Source organism: Heterodontus francisci, chromosome 4, assembly GCF_036365525.1.
Source record: "Heterodontus francisci isolate sHetFra1 chromosome 4, sHetFra1.hap1, whole genome shotgun sequence".
Classification (NCBI taxonomy): Eukaryota; Metazoa; Chordata; class Chondrichthyes; order Heterodontiformes; family Heterodontidae; genus Heterodontus; species Heterodontus francisci.
This window is the reverse complement of record NC_090374.1, coordinates 1,652,226-1,674,374: the sequence shown is the minus strand read 5'-3', so window position 1 is coordinate 1,674,374 and position 22,149 is coordinate 1,652,226. Positions and strand designations below refer to the sequence as shown.

General features: G+C 44.8%; 1 protein-coding gene across 1 annotated transcript in view; it reads right to left on the bottom strand.

Moving 5' to 3' along the window:
• The window catches only part of slc1a3a (solute carrier family 1 member 3a), a 687,310-nt gene that overhangs the window by 169,956 nt on the left and 495,205 nt on the right, over nucleotides 1-22,149 (bottom strand). Inside the window, exon 6 of the mRNA XM_068029072.1 lies at nucleotides 21,823-22,118. Within this exon, the coding sequence (XP_067885173.1) occupies nucleotides 21,823-22,118 (296 nt within the window). The remainder of the gene's footprint in view (nucleotides 1-21,822; nucleotides 22,119-22,149) is intronic.

The window sequence follows — 22,149 nt, the reverse complement described above, 5'->3', positions numbered from 1 at the left end:
GTACATAATTATGACAGGTTTAGACAAGGTACACAAAGAAAAGCCGTTCCCATTAGCTGGTAGTGTGAGGATTAGAGGAGACAGATATCAGGTTTTGGGCAAGAGATGCAGGGGGAGATGTGAGGAAGCCTTTTACACAGCGGGTGGTAATGACCTGGAACTCACTGCCCATGAGGGTGGTGGGAGCAGAGACCATGAATGATTGCAAGAGGAAGTTGGATGGTCACTTGACAGAAACAGAGTTGCAGGGCTACGGTGAGTGGGAATGGCTGGATTGCACCGTGGAGAGCCGGCCTGGGCTTGATGGGCCGAATGGTCTCCTTCTGTGCCGTAAATGATTCTTTGACTAGTGTTTTAAACTTAAATCATGGCAATTACAAGGGTATGAAGACAGAGCTGGCAAAAGTGAAATGAGAAATTTGGTTAAATAGTCGGACAGTTCAGATACAGTGGCAGACATTTAAGGAGATATTTCACAACACTCAGCAAAGATACAGTCCAGTGAGAAAATATCCGTGGCTAACTAAGGAAATTAAGAATATTATCAAATTAAAAGAAAAAGCGTACAATTCTGCAAAGATTAGCGGTAGGGCAGATAATTGGACTGAATTTAAAAACCAGCAAAGAATGACTAAAAAATAAGGAGGGAGAAATGAGTGTATGAGAGAAAGCTAGCTAGAAATAATAACAACAGATAGTAAGATTATCTACAAGTTTTTGAAAAGGAAAAGAGTAAGTAACGTGAACATTGGTCCCTGAGAGGGTGATCGTGGGGATTAATAATGGGAATTAAGGAAATGGCAGAAGTGTTGAACAGACACTTACCGTCCGGGACAGCAGCAGACAGGAGTGGACCTGCGGGAGGAACACGGAGCGGGGAGCAGTTAAATAAAGGCCAAGGACTGCGGCCTACAGCACTTACATTCCAGGAGAACAGTGGAGAGGAGCGGACCTGGAGGAAGAACACGGAGCGAGGAGCAGATAAATAGAGCCTGAGGATCGCGGCCGAGATCACTTACCTTCCGGGAGAGGAGCGGATTTATGGGAGGAACACGGAGCGGGAAGCAGTTAAATAAAGACCAAGGACTGCGGCCTACAGCACTTACATTCCAGGAGAACAGTGGAGGGGAGCGGATCTGCAGGAAGAACACGGAGCGAGGAGCGGATAAATAGAGCCCGAGGATCACAGCCTAGAGCACTTACCTTCTGGGGGAGGAGCGGACCTGTGGGAGGAACATGGAGCGAGGAGCGAATAAATTGAGTCCGAGGTTCGTGACCTAGATCACTTACCTTCCAGGAGAGGAGTCCAGACGCGCCGGAGTTTGAAAACAAAGTGAACAGTGAGATCACAGGAAAGCTGCAAGGTGATTTGTTAGTGAGTAACTGCTTTTAGGCAGTATCTGTAAATAGCCAGGTTAGTGCACCACTGTTAGGGTGTGTGTGTAAATAGCTACAAATTAGGGGGAAAAAACTTAAAATTAAAATTGATGTAACTACCTTAGAATTAATTAAGCCACGCAGGCGGAGGGGAACAGCTGGTGAGTCTACTGTTCTGTTTTGTGAACCTTTGCTAGGTCAGTGCTTTGTGTAAGAGATATTGTGTTAGTAGCTAGCTTAGGACACCAGTGTTAAGGTAAATCTATAAAAAGAACTAACACTCTAAAATAAAATAAATAAAATATAAACTAAAATAAATAAAAGGTAAATAAAATAATTCAAATAAATACGTAAAACACATATCTGTGTAATTATTTTTATTTTACTTAGAGATACAGCACTGAAACAGGCCCTTCGGCCCACCGAGTCTGTGCCGACCAACAACCACCTATTTCTACTAACCTACAGTAATCCCATATTCCCTACCACCTACCTACACTAGGGGCAATTTATAATGGCCAATTTACCTATCAACCTGCAAGTCTTTGGCTGTGGGAGGAAACCGGAGCACCCGGCGAAAACCCACGCAGACACAGGGAGAACTTGCAAACTCCACACAGGCAGTATCCAGAATTGAACCCGGGTCCCTGGAGCTGTGAGGCTGCAGTGCTAACCACTGCACCGCCCCTTTATATTATAAAAAGTATAAGTTTAGTTGTAGGTGCTGCTAGCATTTAAGAAGCACAGTAAATTCTACTATACATAGGAATTATTCGAAGTTAATTAAGAAAGTAATTAAAGTAAATTAACTAATAGCATGAGTAACAATGGCAGGATAGGTGTTATGTTGCAGCTGTGGTATGTGGGAGCTCCTGGATGTCAAGGCAATCCAGGACAAACACATCTGCAGGAAGTGTAAGCAGCTAGAGGAATTACGGATCAGGATTATTGATCTGGAAGCCGAACTGCAAACACTGCGCAACATAAGGGAGGGGGAGAAATACCTGGATACTTTGTTCTGGAGGATGGTCACACCTCTTAGAACAGGGTCATCTGTTTTGGCCAGCAGTGAGGGACAGGAGAATGTGACCGTGAGTGAGGGAGGTAAAGACCAAGCAGACAGTAGTGGAGGAGCCTCAGACTTTGCAATTGTCAAACAGGTTTGAGGTGCTCTCAAACTGTCGGGATGAAAGCGAGGTCTGCAAGGTGGATGAGCAGACTGGCCATGACACTGTGGTACAGGAAGCCGTTCAAGTGGGGGGAGCAAAGAGAGATGTAGTGTTAGTCGGGGATAATATAGTGAGGGGGATTGACGCTGTTCTGTGCAGCCGAGATTGAGAGTCCAGAAGGCGGTGTTGCCTGCCCAGTGCCAGGGTTCGGGACATCTGCTCAGGGCTGGACAGGAACTTGGAGTGAGAGGGGAGGATCCAGTTGTCATGGTCCATGTCGGTACCAACGACATAGGTAGGACTAGGAAAGAGGTTCTGCTTAGACAGTCTGAGGAGCTAGGCACCAAATTGAAGAGCAGAACCTCAGGGTAATAATGTTTGGATTATTACCAGTTTCCAATTGGCAGAGGGCACATAAGATTAATGACATGAATATGTGAGAGAAATGGGTTTCAGTTCATGGGGCACTGGCACCAGTACTGGGGAAAGTGGGGGCTGTACCGTTGGAGCGGTCAGCACCTGAACCATGCTGGGACCAGTGTTCTAGCAAACTGTATAACTAGGGAAGTAGAGAGGGCTTTAAACTAAACAAGGGGGGAGAGGGATCAAGCCTGGGTAGATGTAGCAAAGCAAGGGGTAGAGTCCAGGCAGGAGAGCAGAATAGTAATATGGGAAATGAAGGTCAGTGAATGGCAGGAAGGGACAGAGAGGAAAAACTTAATAACACATCAACAGTCAAGACTAGATGTTACAAAGATAACAAAAAGACAAAACTAAAGGCTCTGTATCTGAATGCACGAAGTATTCATAACAAAGTAGAGGAACTGATAGCACACATTGATAGCCATTACGGAGTCATGGCTGCAGAATGACAAGGATTGGGTCCTGAATATTGAGGGGTATATAACATTCAAGAAGAATAGGAAGCTAGGTAAAGGTGGAGGGGTAGCACTGTTAATCAAGGATGGCATTGGTGCAATAGTTAGAGATGACCTTGGTTCAGGAGATCAGGATGTAGAATTGGTTTGGGTGGAGATGAGGAATAGTAGGTGAAAGAAGTCACTAGTGGGAGTGGACGAAACATCCAAGAAGAAATATTGGTGCTTGTGATAAAGGGACAGCAATAATCATAGGTGATTTTAATTTACATATAAACTGGAAAAATCAGATTGTCAATTGTAGCCTGGATGAGGTGTACATAGAATGTTTTCGAGATAGTTTCTTACAGCAGCATGTTCTGGAACCAACCAGAGAGCAGGTTATATTAAACTTGGTATTGTGTAATATGACAGGATTAATTAATGACCTCAGAGTAAAGCACCTCTAGGTAGCAGTGACCATAATATGATCGAATTTCACATCCAGTTTGAAAGAGAGAAGAGTGAGTCTAAGATTGGTATTTAAACTTAAATAAGGGCAACTATGTGGGCGTGAAAGCTGAGCTGGCTGAAGTGAACTGGGTTACTAGGCTCAGAGATAGATCAATATAGAAGCAGTGGCAGATATTTAAGGGGATATTTTAGAATACTGAGAATATGTATATTCTGACCCTAAAGAAAAATTCTAAGGAGAGGACCCACCATCCGTGGTTAACTAAAGAAGTTAATGAAAGCGTCAAACTTAAGGAAAATGCATTTAATTGTGCAAAGATGAGTGGCAGGTCAGATGATTGGTCAGAATATAAAGAACGGTAGAGAATGACGAGAAGGTTAATCAGGAGAAAGAAATTAGAATACGAGAGGAAGCTAGCTAGAAATGTAAAAATGGATAGCAAGAGTTTCTACAGGTATTTAAAACGGTAAAGAGTAAGTAAAGTGAGTGTTGGTCCTCTAGAGAATGAGAATGGGGAGCTAATAGTAGATAAGGAAATGGCGGATGCAATGAGCAAATATTTTGCTCTGTTTTTACTATAGAAGATACAAAAAACATTCTGGCTATAGCTGTAAATCAGGAGGTGGAAGGAAGAGAGGAACTTGGTGAAATTACAATCACCAGGGAAGTGGTACTGACCAAACTAATGGAGCTGTGAGCTGACAAGTACCCACGTCCTGATGGGCTTCATCCTAGGGTCTTAAAAGAGGTGGCTAATGAGGTAATAGATGCGTTGGTGTTAATTTTTCAAAATTCACTAGATTCTGGAAAGGTCCCATCAGACTGGAAAGTAGCAAATATAACCTCTCTATTCAAGAAGGGGGTGGGGGTGGGAGGGTGGAGGCAGAAAACAGGTAACTGTTGGCCAGTTAGCTTGACTTCTGTCGTGAGGAAGGTGTTGGAATCGATCATTAAGGAGGTTGTAGCTGGGCACTTAGAAAATCCCAACAATCGGGATAGTCAACATGGTTTTGTGAAGGGGAAATCATGGTTAACCAATTTGCTGGAGTTTTTTGAAGGAGTGACATGTGCTGTGGATAAAGGGGAGGCTGTTGACGTACTGCACTTGGATTTCCAGAAGGCATTTGACAAGCTGCCACATAAAAGGTTATTGCGCAAAGTAGGAGCTCATGGTGTAGGGAGTAACATATCAGCATGGATAGAAGATTGACTGGCTGGCAGAAAATAGAGAGCATGCATAAATGGGTCCTTTTCTGATTGGCAGGATGTGACGAGTGGAGTCCCGCGGGGGTCTGTGCTGGGGCCTCAACTTCTTACAATTTATATCAATGACTTAGATGAGGGGAGCGATGGCATGGTAGCTGCATTTGCAGATGACACAAAGATAGGTAGGAAAGTATGTTGTGAAGTGGACATAAGGAGGTTGCAGACCGATCTAGATAGGTTGAGTAAGTGGGCAAAAATCTGGCAGATGGAGTATAATGTGGGAAAATGTGAAGTTGCTCACTTTGACAGGAAGAATAAAAAAGCAGAGTATTTATTAAACGGAGAATGACTGCAGAATTCTGAGGTGCAGAGGGATCTCGGTGTTCCAGTGCAGGAGTCACTAAAAGTTAGTAAGCAGGTACAGCAAGTAATAAAGAAGGTTAATGGAATGTTATCCTTTATTATGAGAGGAATTGAAAATAAAAGTAAGGATGTTATGCTTCAGTTATACAGGGCATTGGTGAGACCACATCTCGAATACTGTGGGCAATTTTGGTCTCCTTGTTTAAGGATGGATGTGAATACATTGGAGGTGGTTCAGAGGAGGTTTACTAGACTGATATCTGGAATGAGTGGGTTGTCTTATGAGGAAAGGTTGGACAGACTGGGCTTGTTTTCACTGGAGTTTAGAAGAGTGAGGGGAGACTTGATTGAAGTTTATAAGATCCTGAACAGTCTTGAAAGGGTGAATGTGGAAAGGATGTTTCCTCTTGTGGGTGAGTCCAGAACTAGGGGGCACTGTTTTAAAATTAGAGGGCACCCTTTTAGGACAGAGATGAGGAGAAATTTTTTTCTCAGAGGGTTGTGTGACTTTGGAACTCTCTGCCTCAGAAGGTGGTGGAGACAGGGTCATTGAATAATTTTAAAGCTAAGGTAGATAGATTCTTGTTAGGCAAGGGAATTAAAGGTTATCGGGGGTAGATGGGAGTGTGGAATTCCAGACAGAAACAGATCAGCCATGATCTTACTGAATGGCGGAACAAGCTAGAGGGGCTGAATGGCTTACTTCTGCTCCTAATTCATATGTTCATATTTTCACACATACAGTTTGTATCTGTCTTCACTGTCAAAGACACAAATAACATCCCAGAAATATTTGTAAATCAAGAGGTGAAAGGGAGGGAGGAATCTAAAACAATTACAATCACTAGGGAAAGGGTACTGACAAAACTATTCGAACTAAAGTCGAACACGTCCCCGGAGCCTGATGACCTGCATCGTAGGGTCTTAAAAGAAGTGGCTGCTGAGATAGGAAATGCATTGGTTGTAATTTTTGAAAGTTCCCGAGATTCTGGTTGGAAAATAGCGAATGTAACTCCACTTCAAAAAAGGAGGGAGACAGGAAGCAGGAAACTACAGGACAGTTAGCCTAACATCTATCATAGGGAAAATGCTAGAATTGATTATTAAGGAGGTTATAGCAGGGCATTTCGAAAATCTCAATGCAATCAGGAGAGTCAACTTGGTTCTGTGAAAGGGAAGTTGTGTTTGACGAATTTATTACAGTTCTTTCAGGAAGTAACAAGCAAGGTAGATATAGGGGAACCTGTACATACTTGGATTTCCAAAAGGCATTTGATAATGTGCCACATAAAAGGTTATTACACAGATTAAGCTCTTGGTGTTGGGCTTAAAATATTAGCATAGATAGAGGATTGGTTAACAGGAAGCAAAGAGTAGGGATAAATGGGGCATTTTCAGGTTTGCAAGCTGTAACTAGTAGACTGCCACAGGGATCAGTGCTGGGACCTCAACTATTTACAATCTACATCAATGACTTGGATGAAGGGACAGATGGTATGGTTGCTAAATTTGCTGATGACACAAAGATAGGTCGGAGAGTAAGTTGTGAAGAGGACATAAGGAGTCAGAAAACGGATATAGATAGGATTGCTGAAAATAGAGATATTTTGTCGAAGCTTTTCGTCTTGCACTCATCAGGACAATTCGAAAGAATACTAATGCAAGGGAAACAACAAATTTATACAGTATGAGAAGAGAGTACTGATTGGTTGGTCAGTGGACTCTGATTGGTAGAGGCGTTGCCATGAAGAATGCACCAAAAAGGGGATTTACACATGGAGGCAGGGGGAATAGTTGTGGTATTAAATGAATACTTTTCATCTGTATTTACCAAGGAAGAAGATGCTGTGCAGGCCACAGTGAAAGAGGAGGTAATTAATGCACTAGAAGGGTTTAGAATTGATAAGGAGGAGGTATTAGATAGGCTGACTATACTTAAACTTGATAAAGCACCAGGACCGGATGAGATGCATCCAAGGATACTGAGGGAAGTGAGGGTGGAAATTGTGGAGGTGCTGGCCATAATTTTCCAGTCTTCCTGAGATTCAGGGGTGGTGCCAGAGGACTGGAGAATTGTAATTACTACATCCTTGTTCAAAAAAGTGTGTAAAGATAAGTCCAGCAACTGCAGGCCAGTCAGTAACTTCGGAAGTGAGGAAACTTCTAGAAACAATAATTTGGGACAAAATTAATAGGCACATAGATAAATGCAGGTTAATTAAGGAAAGCCAGCACAGATTTGTCAAGGGATAATCATGTTTAAGTCATTTGCTGGAATTTTTTGAAGAGTTAATCGAGAGGGTTGATGAGGGCAATGCTGTTGATGTGGTTTAATGGTCTTCCAAAAGGCTTTTAATACAGTGCTGCACACCAGACTTGTGAGCAAAAGGGACGAAAGCAACATGGATACAACATTGGCTGAGTGACAGGAAACAAAAAGTAGTGGTTAATGGATGTTTTTTGGGCTGGAGGAAGTATTGTAATGGAGTTCCCCAGGGATCAGTGCTGGGTCCCTTGCTTTTCCTGATATAGATTAATGACCTAGACCTTGGTATACAGGGTACAATTTCAAAATTTGCAGATGATACGAAACTTGGAAGCATTGTGAACTGTGAGGAGGATAGTGTAGAACTTCAAAAGGACATAGACAAGTTGGTGGAATGGGCAGACAGGTGGCAGATGAAGTTCAATGCAGAGAAATATACTTGCACATATTAGCATTGAAAGGGAGGAAGTATTAGCTGTTTTAGCAGGCTTAAGAGTGGATAAATCCCCAGGCCCAGATGAAATGTATCCCAGGCTGTTATGTGCGGCAAGGGAGGAGATAGCAGGGGCTCTGACACAAATTTTCAAATCCTCTCCGGCCACAGGAGAGGTACCAGAGGACTGGAGGACAGCGAATGTGGTGCCATTATTCAAGAAGGGTCTTAAGGATAAACCAGGTAATTACAGGCCGGTGAGTAACATCAGTGGTTGAGAAACTATTGGAAAAAATTCTGAGGGACAGGATTAATCTCCACTTGGAGAGGCAGGGATTAATCAGGGATAGTCAGTATGGCTTTGTCAGGGGGAGATCGTGTCTAACTAATTTGATTGAATTTTTCGAGGTGGTGACTAGGTGTGTAGATGAGGTAAAGCAGTTGATGTAGTCTACATGGACTTCAGTAAGGCTTTTGATAAGGTCCCGCATGGGAGATTGGTTAAGAAGGTAAGAGCCCATGGGATCCAGGGCAATTTGGCAAATTGGATCCAAAATTGGCTTAGTGGCAGGAGGCAGAGGGTGATGGTCGAGGGTTGTTTTTGCGAGTGGAAGCCTGTGACCAGTGGTGTACCGCAGGGATCGGTGTTGGGACCCTTGTTGTTTGTAGTGTACATTAATGATTTAGATGTGAATATAGGAGGTATGATCAGTAAGTTCGCAAATGACACGAAAATTGATGGTGTCGTAAATAGTGAGGAGGAAAGCCTTAGATTACAGGACGATATAGACGGGCTGGTAAGATGGGCAGAGCAGTGGCAAATGGAATTTAATCCTGAGAAGTGTGAGGTGATGCATTTTGGGAGGACTAACAAGGCAAGAGAATATACAATGGATGGTAGGACCCTAGGAAGTACAGATGGTCAGAGGGACCTTGGTGTACTTGTCCATAGATCACTGAAGGCAGCAACACAGGGAGATAAGGTGGTTAGGAAGACATATGGGATACTTGCTTTTATTAGCCGAGACACAGAATATAAGAGCAGGGAGGTTATGATGGAGCTGTATAAAATGCTATTTAGGCCACAGCTGGAGTACTATGTACAGTTCTGGGCACCACACCATAGGAAGGATGTGATTACACTGGAGAGGGTGCAGAGGAGATTAACCAGGATGTTGCCTGGGCTGGAGTATGTCAGCTATGAAGAGAGACTGAAAAGGCTAGGGTTGTTTTCCTTAGAGCAGAGAAGGCTGAGGGGGGACCTGACTGAGGTATACAAAATTATGAGGGGCATTGATAGGTTAGAGCGGAAGAAAGTTTTTCCCTTAGCGGAGGGGTCAATAACCAGGGGGCATAGATTTAAAATAAGGGGCAGGAGGTTTAGAGGGGATTTGAGGAATAATTTTTTTCACCCAGAGGGTGGCTGGAATCTGGAACACACTGCCTGAAGAGGTGGTAGAGGCTGGAGCCTTAAGAAGTATTTAGATGAACACTTGAAATGCCATAGCATACAAGGCTATGGGCCAAGTGCTGGAAAACGGGATTAGAATAGTTAGGTGCTTGATGGCTGGTGCAGACACGATGGGCCGAAGAGCCTGTTTCTGTGCTGTATAACTCTATGACTCTAAATGTTAAGTGATTCATTTTGGTACGAAGAACATGGAGGGACAATATAAAATAAAGGGTACAATTCTAAAGGGGTGCAGGAGCAGAGGGACCTGGGTGAATATGTGCATAAGTCATTGAAGATGGCAGGACAGATTGAGAGAGCGGTTAATAAAGCAGACAGTATCCTGGGCTTTATTAATAGGGGCATAGAGTACAAGAGCAAGGAGATTATGTTAAACATGTATAGCACGTATGTGAGGTGAGAGTGACTGCCCTTGACATCAAGGCAGCATTTGGCCGAGTATGGCATCAAAGAACCCTAGCAAAACTGGAGTCAATGGGAATCAGGGGAAAACTCTCCGCTGGTTGGTGTCATACCTAGTGCAAAGGAAGATGGTTGTGGTTGTTGGAGGTCCATTACCTGAGCTCCAGAACATCACTGCAGGAGTTCCTCAGGGTAGTGTCCTAGGCCCAACCATCTTCAGCTGCTTCATAAATGACCTTCCTTCAATCATAAGGTCAGAAATGAGGATGTTCGCTGATGATTGCACGATGTCCAGCACCATACGTGACTCCTCAGATACTGAAGCAGTCCGTGTAGAAATGCAGCAAGACCTGGACAATATCCAGGCTTGGGCTGAAAAGTGGCAAGTAACATTCACACCACAAAAGTGCCAGGCAATGACCATCTCCAACAAGAGAGAATCTAACCATCTCCCCTTGACATTCAATGGCATTACCATCGCTGAATCCCCCAATATCAACATCCTAGGGGCTACCATTGACCAGAAACTGAGCTGGATCAGCCATTATAAGTAACGTGGCAAGTAACAAGAGCAAGTCAGAGGCTAGGAATCCTGAGGCGAGTAGCTCACCTCCTGACTCCCCAAAGCCTGTCCAACATCTACAGGACACAAGTCAGGAGTGTGTAATAGAGTCATAGAAACAGGCCCTTCAGCCCACCGCGTCCATGCCGACTTTCATGCCCATCTATACTAATCCTACCTGCCTGCATTAATTCCATATCCCTCTTAGCCTTGCTCATTCAAGTAACGTGTCCAGATGCCTCTTAAATGTCGCTACTGTTCCTGCCTCCACCACCACCTCTGGCAGCTCATTCCAGATACCCACTATTCTTTCTGTGAAAAATTTACCCCTTTGATTCCCTTTAAACCTTCACCCTCTCACCTTAAATCTATGCCCTCTAGTTTTAGTCACCCCTACCATGGGAAACAGACTCTGGCTATCTACCCTATCTATGCCTCTCATAATTTTATATACCTCTATCATGTCCTCTCTCAGCCTCCTTCGCTCCAGGGAAAACAGACCCAGCCTATCCAATCTCTCTTTATAACTCAAGCCCTCCAAACCAGGCAACATCCTTGTGAATCTTTTCTGCACCCTCTCGAGCTTAATCACATCTTTCCTGTAGTGCGGTGATCAGAACTGCACACAGTGCTCCAAATGCGGCCTAACCAACGTTATGTACAACTGTAACATGACGTCCTAACTCTTGTACTCAATGCCTCGGCCAATGAAGGCAAGCATGCCATACGCCTTCTTCACCACCCTGTCTACCTGTGTTGCCACTTTCAGGGAACTATGTACTTGCACCCCAAGGTCTCTCTGCTCAACAACACTCCCCAGGGCCCTGCCATTCACTGTATATGTCCTGTCCTGGTTTAACTTCCCAAAATGCATCACTTCGCACTTGTCTGCATTAAATTCCATTTGCCAATCCCTTGCCCACTTTCCCAGTTGATCTATATCCTGTTGTAACTTTAGACAACCTTCTTCACTCTCCACTATACCACCAATTTTGGTGTCATCTGTAAACTTACTAATCATGCCCCCTACATTCACATCCAAGTCATTAATATATATGACAAACAACAGACGGCCCAGCACCGATCCCTGCGGCACACCACTGGTCACCAATCTGAAAAACAACCCTCCACTACAACCCTCTGCCTCCTATCACCAAACCAATTTTGTATCCAATTGGCTAGCTTACCCTGGATCCCATGTGTTCAAACCTAAAGTCCATGTAGACAATGTCCATCGCCCTGCCCTCGTCAATCCTCTTGGTCACCTCCTCGAAAAACTCAATCAAATTCGTGAGACATGATTTCCCACGCACAAAGCCATGCTGACTATCCCTAATCAGACCTTGCCTTTCCAAATGCATATAAATCCTGTCTCTCAGAATCCCTTCCAATAACTTTCCCACCACTGATGTAAGGCTCACCGGCCTGTAGTTCCCTGGCTTATCCCTGCTGCTCTTCTTAAACAAAGGCACAACATTAGCTATCCTCCAGTCTTCCGGTACCTCACCCGTGGCTAACGATGATACAAAAATCTCTGCCAGGGCCCCAGCAATCTCCTCCCTTGCTTCCCATAGCATCCTAGGATACACCTGGTCAGGCCCTGGGGATTTATCCACCTTAATGCGCTTCAAAACCTCCAACACCTCCTCCTTTGTAATGTTGATATGCTCCAGGATATCGGTGTTCCCTCCCTTGAACACACGAGCTTCCATGACCTTCTCCACAGTAAATACAGACGAGAAGTATTCATTTAAGACCTCGCCCATTTCCCGTGGCTCCACACATAGATTACCACACTGATCCTTAAGGGGACCTACTCTCTCCCTAGCTACCTTTTTACTCTTACTATACCTATAGAATCTTTTAGGATTCTCCTTTATCTAATCTGCCAGGGAAATCTCATGGCCCCTTTTCGCCCTCCTAATTTCCTTCTTAAGTGTACTCCTACATCCCCTATACTCCTCAAGGGACTCGCTCGATCCCAGCTGCCTATACCTGACATATGCCTCCTTCTTTGTCCTGACCAGACCCTCAATATCCCTCATCAACCAAGGTTCCCTACTCCCAGCTCACCCTCAACTGGAATATTGCGTTCAGTTCTGCGCTCCGCACTTTAGGAAAGACGTGAGGGCATTGGAGAGAGTACAGAAAAGATTCACGAGAATGGTTCCAGGGATGAGGAATTTCAGTTATGAAGATAGATTGGACAAGTTCGGACTATTTTCCTTGGAGAAGAGAAGGCTGAGAGGTGATTTGATAGAGGTATTCAAAATCATGAGGGGTCTGGACAGAGTAGATAGAGAGAAACTGTTCCCACTTGTGAAAGGATCGAGAATGAGAGGGCACAGATTTAAAGTATTTGGTAAGAGAAGCAAAAGTGACATCAGGAAAAACATTTTCACACAGCGACTGGTTAAGGTCTGGAATGCACTGTCTGAGAACACGGTGGAGGCAGGTTCAATTGAAGCATTCAAAAGGGAATTAGACAGTTATATGAAAAGGAAGAATGTGCAGGGTTACGGGGAGAAGGCGGGATAATAGCACTAAGTGAAATGCTCAGAGCGCTGGTGCAGACACGATGGGCCAGATGGCCTCATTCTGTACTGTAACAATTGTGATACTCACCTTAGCAGTGGCAGTGGGAATAATCCAGAGGTTACTACCCTCGAGGTCCTACTCTTTAACTTCCTCCCTAGCTCCTGAAAATCTGATTGTCGGACCTCAGTACCTGCTCTCTCTATGTCATTGGTACCAATGTGTACCACAACATCTGGCTCACTCCCTTCCCCCTGCAGAATATCCTGCACCCTCACTGTGATGTTCCTTACCCTGGCACCAAGGAGGCAACACAGCATGTGGGACTCACAATGACAGTTATAGAAAGCCTGCCTGTCCCTCTAACTATGGAATCTCCTATAATAACTGCATTTCTACTCTTTGTTGTCCCCTCCTGTTCTGTCCCATGTCCATTTGTGCCATGGTTTGGACTGTACTCCTTCAAAGTGTCATCACTCAGGCTCCCTGATGCTCCGCAGTGACTCCAGATGTCCCTCCAGCTCAGAAATCCTAATCTCGAGCTGAAACAACCGAAGACACTTCCTACATACGTGGTCGCCCAGGACAAATGAAGTGTCCTGGAGTTCCCAAATGGTGCAGTAATTCAAAGTAACAGGTCTCAGCTGCCCATCCATGAACTCCAAAAATCCCCTATTCCCTCTCTTAGAATCTGATTGGTACCTTATTAAAACTATTAATCTTAATTAATGCTGCTAGATCTGCTCTGTGCTAAGACACTTATTAATTCACTCTGTTATATTCATCCTGATTGAGGTTATGGTCATAGTAATTTATGGCACAGAAGGAGGCCATTTGGCCTATCAACTCTCCCAGCGCCTAATTTGAAAGACTGTCCTAGTTTAGAGAGAGAAAAAGAGAAATACTCGTCAACCAATCACTGCCTGCTTTCCTGTGATATCACACTTTGAAATATTTTTGAATGCTATGGGTTCTCTCTGAACCCTCCCCAGAGCCTCCTTTATTGTCCCCATTGCCGGTCTCACTGGCATAGAGTCATAGATTTATACAGCACTGAAACAGGCCCTTCGGCCCATCGTGTCTGTGCCGGCCATCCAGCACCTAACTATTCTAATCTCATTTTCCAACACTTGGCCCGTAGCCTTGTATGCTGTAGCATTTCAAGTGCTCATCTAAATACTTCTTAAATGTTGTGAGGGTTCCTGCCTCTACCACCTCTTCAGGCAGATTCCAACTGGGTGAAATATCTTTTCCTCAAATCCCCTCTAAACCTCATTCCCTTTACCTTAAATCTATGTCCCCTGGTTATTGACCCCTCCGCTAAGGGACAAAGTTTCTTCCTATCTAACCTATCAATGCCCCTCAATTTCGTATGCCTCAATCAGGGCCCCCCTCAGCCTTCTCTGTTCGAAGGAAAACAACCCTAGCCTTTTCAGTCTCTCTTCATAGCTGAAATGCTCCAGTCCAGGCTGGAGATTCCTGGTGAATCTCCTCTGCACCCTCTCCAGTGCAATCATATCTTTCCTATAGTGTGGTGGCCAGAACTGTACATAGTACTCCAGCTATGGCCGAACTAGCGTTTTATACAGCTCCATCATAACCTCCCTGCTCTTATATTCTATGCCTCAGCTAATAAAGGCAAGTATCCCATATGCCTTCCTAACCACCTTATCTACCTGTGCTGCTGCCTTCAGTGATCTATGGACAAGTACAAAGAACAAAGACAAAGAACAAAGATAATTACAGCACAGGAACAGGCCCTTCGGCCCTCCAAGCCTGCGCCGATCCAGATCCTCTCTCTAAACATGTCGCCTATTTTCTAAGGTTCTGTATCTCTTTTCTTCCTGCCCATTCATGTATCTGTCTAGATACATCTTAAAAGACTCCATCGTGCCCGCATCTACCACCTCCGCTGGCAATGCGTTCCAGGTGCCCACCACCCTCTGCGTAAAGAACTTTCCACGCATATCCCCCCTAAACTTTTCCCCTTTCACTTTGAACTCGTGTCCTCTAGTAATTGAAACTCCCACTCTGGGAAAAAGCCTCTTGCTATCCACCCTGTCTATACCTCTCATGATTTTGTACACCTCAATCAGGTCCCCCCTCAACCTCCGTCTTTCTAATGAAAATAATCCTAATCTACTCAACCTCTCTTCATAGCTAGCGCCCTCCATACCAGGCAACATCCTGGTGAACCTCCTCTGCACCCTCTCCAAAGCATCCACATCCTTTTGATAATGTGGCGACCAGAACTGTACGCAGTATTCCAAATGTGGCCGAACCAAAGTCCTATACAACTGAAACATGACCTGCCAACTCTTGCACTCAATGCCCCGTCCGATGAAGGAAAGCATGCTGTATGCCTTCTTGACCACTCTATTTACCTGCGCTGCCACCTTCAGGGAACAGTGGACCTGAACACCCAAATCTCTCTGGACATCAATTTTCCCCAGGACTTTTCCATTTACTGTATAGTTCACTCTTGAATTGGATCTTCCAAAATGCATCAGCTCGCATTTGCCCTGATTGAACTCCATCTGCCATTTCTCTGCCCAACTCTCCAATCTATCTATATTCTGCTGTATTCTCTGACAGTCCCCTTCACTATCTGCTACTCCACCAATCTTAGTGTCGTCTGCAAACTTGCTAATCAGTCCACCTATACTTTCCTCCAAATCATTAATGTATATCACAAACAACAGTGGTCCCAGCACGGATCCCTGTGGAACACCACTGGTCACACGTCTCCATTTTGAGAAACTCCCTTCTACTGCTACTCTCTGTCTCCTGTTGCCCAGCCAGTTCTTTATCCATCTAGCTAGTACACCTTGGACCCCAAGCGCCTTCACTTTCTCCATCAGCCTGCCATGGGGAACCTTATCAAACGCCTTACTGAAGTCCATGTATATGACATCGACAGCCCTTCCCTCATCAATCAACTTTGTCACTTCCTCAAAGAATTCTATTAAGTTGGTAAGACATGACCTTCCCTGCACAAAACCATGTTGCCTATCACTGATGAGCCCATTTTCTTCCAAATGGGAATAGATCCTATCCCTCAGTATCTTCTCCAGCAGCTTCCCTACCACTGACGTCAGGCTCACCGGTCTATAATTACCTGGATTATCCCTGCTACCCTTCTTAAACAAGCGGACAACATTAGCAATTCTCCAGTCCTCCGGGACCTCACCCGTGTTTAAGGATGCTGCAAAGATATCTGTTAAGGCCCCAGCTATTTCCTCTCTCGCTTCCCTCAGTAACCTGGGATAGATCCCATCCGGACCTGGGGACTTGTCCACCTTAATGCCCTTTAGAATACCCAACACTTCCTCCCTCCTTATGCCGACTTGACCTAGAGTAATCAAACATCTGTTCCTAACCTCAACATCCGTCATGTCCCTCTCCTCGGTGAATACCGATGCAAAGTACTCGTTTAGAATCTCACCCATTTTCTCTGAGTCCAAGCATAACATTCCTCCTTTGTCCTTTAGTGGGCCAATCCTTTCTCTAGTTACCCTCTTTCTCCTTATATATGAATAAAAGGCTTTGGGATTTTCCTTAACCCTGTTTGCTAAAGATATTTCATGACCCCTTTTAGCCCTCTTAATTCCTCGTTTCAGATTGGTCCTACATTCCCGATATTCTTTCAAAGCTTCGTCTTTCATCAGCCGCCTAGACCTTATGTATGCTTCCTTTTTCCTCTTAGCTAGTCTCACAATTTCACCTGTCATCCATGGTTCCCTAATCTTGCCATTTCTATCCCTCATTTTCACAGGAACATGTCTCTCCTGCACGCTAATCAACCTCTCTTTAAAAGCCTCCCACATATCACATGTGGATTTACCTTCAAACAGCTGCTCCCAATCTACATTTCCCAGCTCCTGCCGAATTTTGGTATAGTTGGCCTTCCCCCAATTTAGCACTCTTCCTTTAGGACCACTCTCGTCTTTGTCCATGAGTATTTTAAAGCTTACGGAATTGTGATCACTATTCCCAAAGTAGTCCCCTACTGAAACTTCAACAACCTGGCCGGGCTCATTCCCCAACACCAGGTCCAGTATGGCCCCTTCCCGAGTTGGACTATTTACATACTGCTCTAGAAAACCCTCCTGGATGCTCCTTACAAATTCTGCTCCATCTGGACCTCTAACATTAAGCGAATCCCAGTCAATGTTGGGAAAATTAAAATCTCCGATCACCACCACCCTGTTGCTCCTACATCTTTCCATAATCTGTTTACATATTTGTACCTCTATCTCACGCTCGCTGTTGGGAGGCCTGTAGTACAGCCCCAACATTGTTACCGCACCCTTCCTATTTCTGAGTTCTGTCCATATTGCCTCACTGCTCGAGTCCTCCATAGTGCCCTCCTTCAGCACAGCTGTGATATCCTCTTTGACCAGTAATGCAACTCCTCCACCCCTTTTACCTCCCTCTCTATCCCGCCTGAAGCATCGATATCCTGGGATATTTAGTTGCCAATCATGCCCTTCCCTCAACCAAGTCTCAGTAATAGCAATAACATCATACTCCCAGGTACTAATCCAAGCCCTAAGTTCATCTGCCTGACCAACTACACTTCTTGCATTGAAACAAATGCACCTCAGACCACCAGTCCCTTTATATTCATCATCTGCTCCCTGCCTGCTCTTCCCCTTAGTCACACTGACTTCATTATCTAGTTCCTTACAGGCTTTTGTTACTACCTCCTTACTGTCAACTAACCTCAATTGGTTCCCATCCCCCTGCCACATTAGTTTAAACCCTCCCCAACAGCGTTAGCAAAAGCACCTCCAAGGACATTGGTTCCAGTCCGGCCCAGGTGTAGACCGTCCAATTTATAATAGTCCCACCTCCCCCAGAACCGGTCCCAATGTCCCAAAAATCTGAACCCCTCCTTCCTGCACCATCTCTCAAGCCACGCATTCATCCTGACTATTCTTTCATTTTTACTCTGACTATCACGTGGCACTGGTAGTAATCCTGAGATTACTACCTCTGAGGTCCTACTTTTTAACTTGGCTCCTAACTCCCTAAACTCTGCATGTCGGACCTCATCCCGTTTTTTACCTATATCATTAGTGCCTATGTGCACAACGACAACTGACTGTTCACCCTCCCCCTTTAGAATGTTCTGCAGCCGATCTGAGACGTCCCTGACCCGTGCACCTGGGAGGCAACATACCATTCGGGAGCCTCGTTTTCGACCACAGAACCGCCTATCTACTCCCCTTACAATCGAATCCCCTACGACTATAGCCCTTCCACTCTTTTTCCCGCCCTTCTGAACAGCAGAGCCAGCCACGGTGCCTTGAACCTGGCAACTGCTGCCTTCCCCTGGTGAGCCATCTCCCTCAACAGTATCCAAAATGGTATACTTGTTTTTTATACTTACCGGTCTGGAACTCCGCCCTCCGAGTCTTCTCCGTGAATGTAGGCCGCGAATCCCCGAGGTATGTTTTTTACACTTACCGGTCCGGAACTCCGCCCTCCGAGTCTTCTCCGTGAATGTAGGCCGTGAATCCCCGAGGTAAGTTTTTTATACTTACCGGTCTGGAACTCCACCCTCCGAGTCTTCTCCGTGAATGTAGGCCGCGAATCCCCGAGGTAAGTTTTTTATACTTACCGGTCCGGAACTCCGCCCACCGAGTCTTCTCCATGAATGTAGGCCGCGAATCCCCGAGGTAAGTTTTTTATACTTACCGGTCTGGAACTCCACCCTCCGAATCTTCTCCGTGATTGTAGGCCGCGAATCCCCGAGGTAAGTTTTTTATACTTACCGGTCCGGAACTCCGCCCTCCGAGTCTTCTCCGTGAATGTAGGTCGCAAATCCCCGAGGTAAGTTTTTTATACTTTCCGGTCCGGAACTCCGCCCTCCGAGTCTTCTCCGTGAATGTAGGCCGTGAATCCCCGAGGTAAGTTTTTTATACTTACCGGTCCGGAACTCCGCCCTCCGAGTCTTCTCCGTGAATGTAGGCCGCGAATCCCCGAGGTAAGTTTTTATACTTACCGGTCTGGAACTCCGCCCTCCGAGTCTTCTCCGTGAATGTAGGCCGCGAATCCCCGAGGTAAGTTTTTTCTACTTACCGGTCTGGAACTCCGCCCTCCGAGTCTTCTCCGTGAATGTAGGCCGCGAATCCCCGAGGTATGTTTTTTATACTTACCGGTCCGGAACTCCGCCCTCCGAGTCTTCTCCGTGAATGTAGGCCGTGAATCCCCGAGGTAAGTTTTTATACTTACCGGTCCGGAACTCCGCCCTCCGAGTCTTCTCCGTGAATGTAGGCCGCGAATCCCCGAGGTAAGTTTTTATACTTACCGGTCCGGAACTCCGCCCTCCGAGTCTTCTCCGTGAATGTAGGCCGTGAATCCCCGAGGTAAGTTTTTTTATACTTACCGGTCCGGAACTCTGCCCGCCGATTCTTCTCCGTGAATGTAGGCCGTGAATCCCCGAGGTAAGTTTTTTTTATACTTACCGGTCCGGAACTCTGCCCGCCGAGTCTTCTCCGTGAATGTAGGCCGCGAATCCACGAAGTGAGGTTTTTATACTTACTGGTCCAGAACTCCGCCCTCCGAGTCTTCTCCCTGGATGTAGGCCGCGAATCCACGAAGTGAGGTTTTTATACTTACCAGTCCGGAACTCCGCCCTCCGGGTCTTCTCCGTGAATGTAGGCCGTGAATCCCCGAGGTAAGTTTTTTTATACTTACCGGTCCGGAACTCCGCCCTCCAACTCTTCTCCCTGGATGAAGGAATTTTACACGCTAATCTCTTATGCAGGACTTTGTCGAAAGCCTTTTGAAAGGCCAAATAAACCACATCCACTGGCTCCCCCTCATGAACTCTACGAGTTACATCCTCGAAGAATTCTAGTAGATTTGTCAAGCATGATTTCCCTTTCGTAAATCCATGCTGACTCTGCCTGATTCTACCACTGTTCTCCAAGTGCTCTGCGATAAAATCTTTGATAATGGACTCTCGAATTTTCCCCACTACTGACGTCAGGCTGACTGGTCTATAAATCCCTGTTTCCTCTCTACCTTCCTTTTTAAATATGGGGTTATTTTAGCTACCCTCCAATCTGTAGGAACTGTTCCAGAGTACATAGAATCTTGGAAGATGACCACCAATACATCCACTATTTCTAGGACCACTTCCTTAAGTACTCTGGGATGTAGATTATCAGGCCCTGGTGTTTTATTGGCCTTCAATCCCATCAATTTCCCCAACACCATTTCTCTACTAATACTGATTTCTTTCAGTTCCTCTCTCTCAATAAACCCTGTGTTCCCCAACATTTCTGGTATGATATTTGTATCCTCCTTCGTGAAGACAGAACCAAAGTATGCATTTAGTTGGTCAGCCATTTCTTTATTCCTTCTAATAAACTCCCCTGTTTCTGACTGTAAGGGACCTACATTTGTCTTCACCAATTTTTTTCTCTTCACATACCTATAGAAACTTTTACAGTCAGTTTTTAGGTTCCCCGCAAGCTTACTCTCGTATGCTGTTTTCCCCTTCTTAATTAGTCCCTTGGTCCTCCTTTGCTGAATTCTAAACTGCTCCCAATCCTCAGGTCTGTTGTTTTTCCTGACAAATTTATATGCCTCTTCCTTGGATCTGATGCTATCTCGATTTTCCCTTGTGAGGCAGGATGATGTGGTAGAAGTATCATCAAATGAAGCCATATGGGTTGAACTGAAGAACAAAAAAGGGGCAATCAGACTACTGGGAGTGTACTATAGACCCCCAACCAGTTAGAGGAAGATAGAACAGCAAACGTGTTGGCAAATCTCTGAGAAGTGTAACTCAATAGTGCAGTAATTGTCGAGGATTTAATCTACTATTATTAACTGGGGTAGAATTAATCTGAAAGGCACAGAGGGAACAAAATTCTTCAAATGAATTCAGAAGAATTTTTTTAGCCTGTACATAGCAAGCCCAACAAGAGATGGGGCAGTTCTGGATTTAGTTTTAGGGAATGAAGCTGGTCAGGTGGAAGGGGGTATCTGCTGGGGAGCACTTTGGTGGAAGTGATCATAATTCAGTCAGATTTAGGATAGTTATGGGAAAGGACAAAGACAGACCCGGGATAAAAGTTCTCAATTGGGGAAAAGCTAATTTTACTAAACTGAGATGTGATTTAGCAAAAGTGGAATGGAAACAGCTACTTGAAGGTAAATCAGTGCCAGATCGGTTGGGAGGCATTCAAGGCAGAGATAGTGAGGGTTCAGAGCAAGTATGTTCTCTTCAAGATAAAGAGTAGGACTAATAAATCCAGATACCTCTGGGTGACAAGGGGCTTAAAGAAGAGGATAAGGAATAAAGGGAAGCTTATGATAGATACCGAGGACTCAACACTGCAGAAATCCTAGAGCAGTATAAAAAGTGTAGGGGTGAAATTAAAAAGTAAATTAGGAAAGCAAAAAGAAGGCATGAAAAAATATGCAAACACGACTGGACACAAAGAAAACTCAAGATGCACAGATCTGGTTACAAAGCAGTTATTAGGATATATAAATACCTGATAGTAAATGTAAGATATGCACACACAGAGATATACAAACACATATTATACAGAAACAAGTCAGAAACTCAGAAATATACACACAGATATACACAAGCAGACAGCAGAGATATATGCACATACAGAGATATTCCATTAAATCTCCAAAAAGGCTTACATTCACATTTAACTATAAACTCCATACCACATGATCACAGACACCAACTGCATAATCGCTTCATTCAGACAGTTGAAGAAATCACGGAGTATCACTCCATCTTGTTTCATATTTCCGATCACAAGCCCAAAGCTCATGGAGAATACAACAAGCCCCAGCGCATTGACAGCATTGACGGAGCCTGGTATTGGGATCACCTCCTCTGTCACCTCCAGTAGAAGATTCACAGCCTGTGAAACGTTGCTCATCATTGAACCTGGGTTGAGAGTTTCATTCTCCGCAAAGATTGGCTTAACCTTTCTCATGCCATAGTTGGTTTTAAACTAAAAGTTAAGCAAAGAACATGGAGTGATC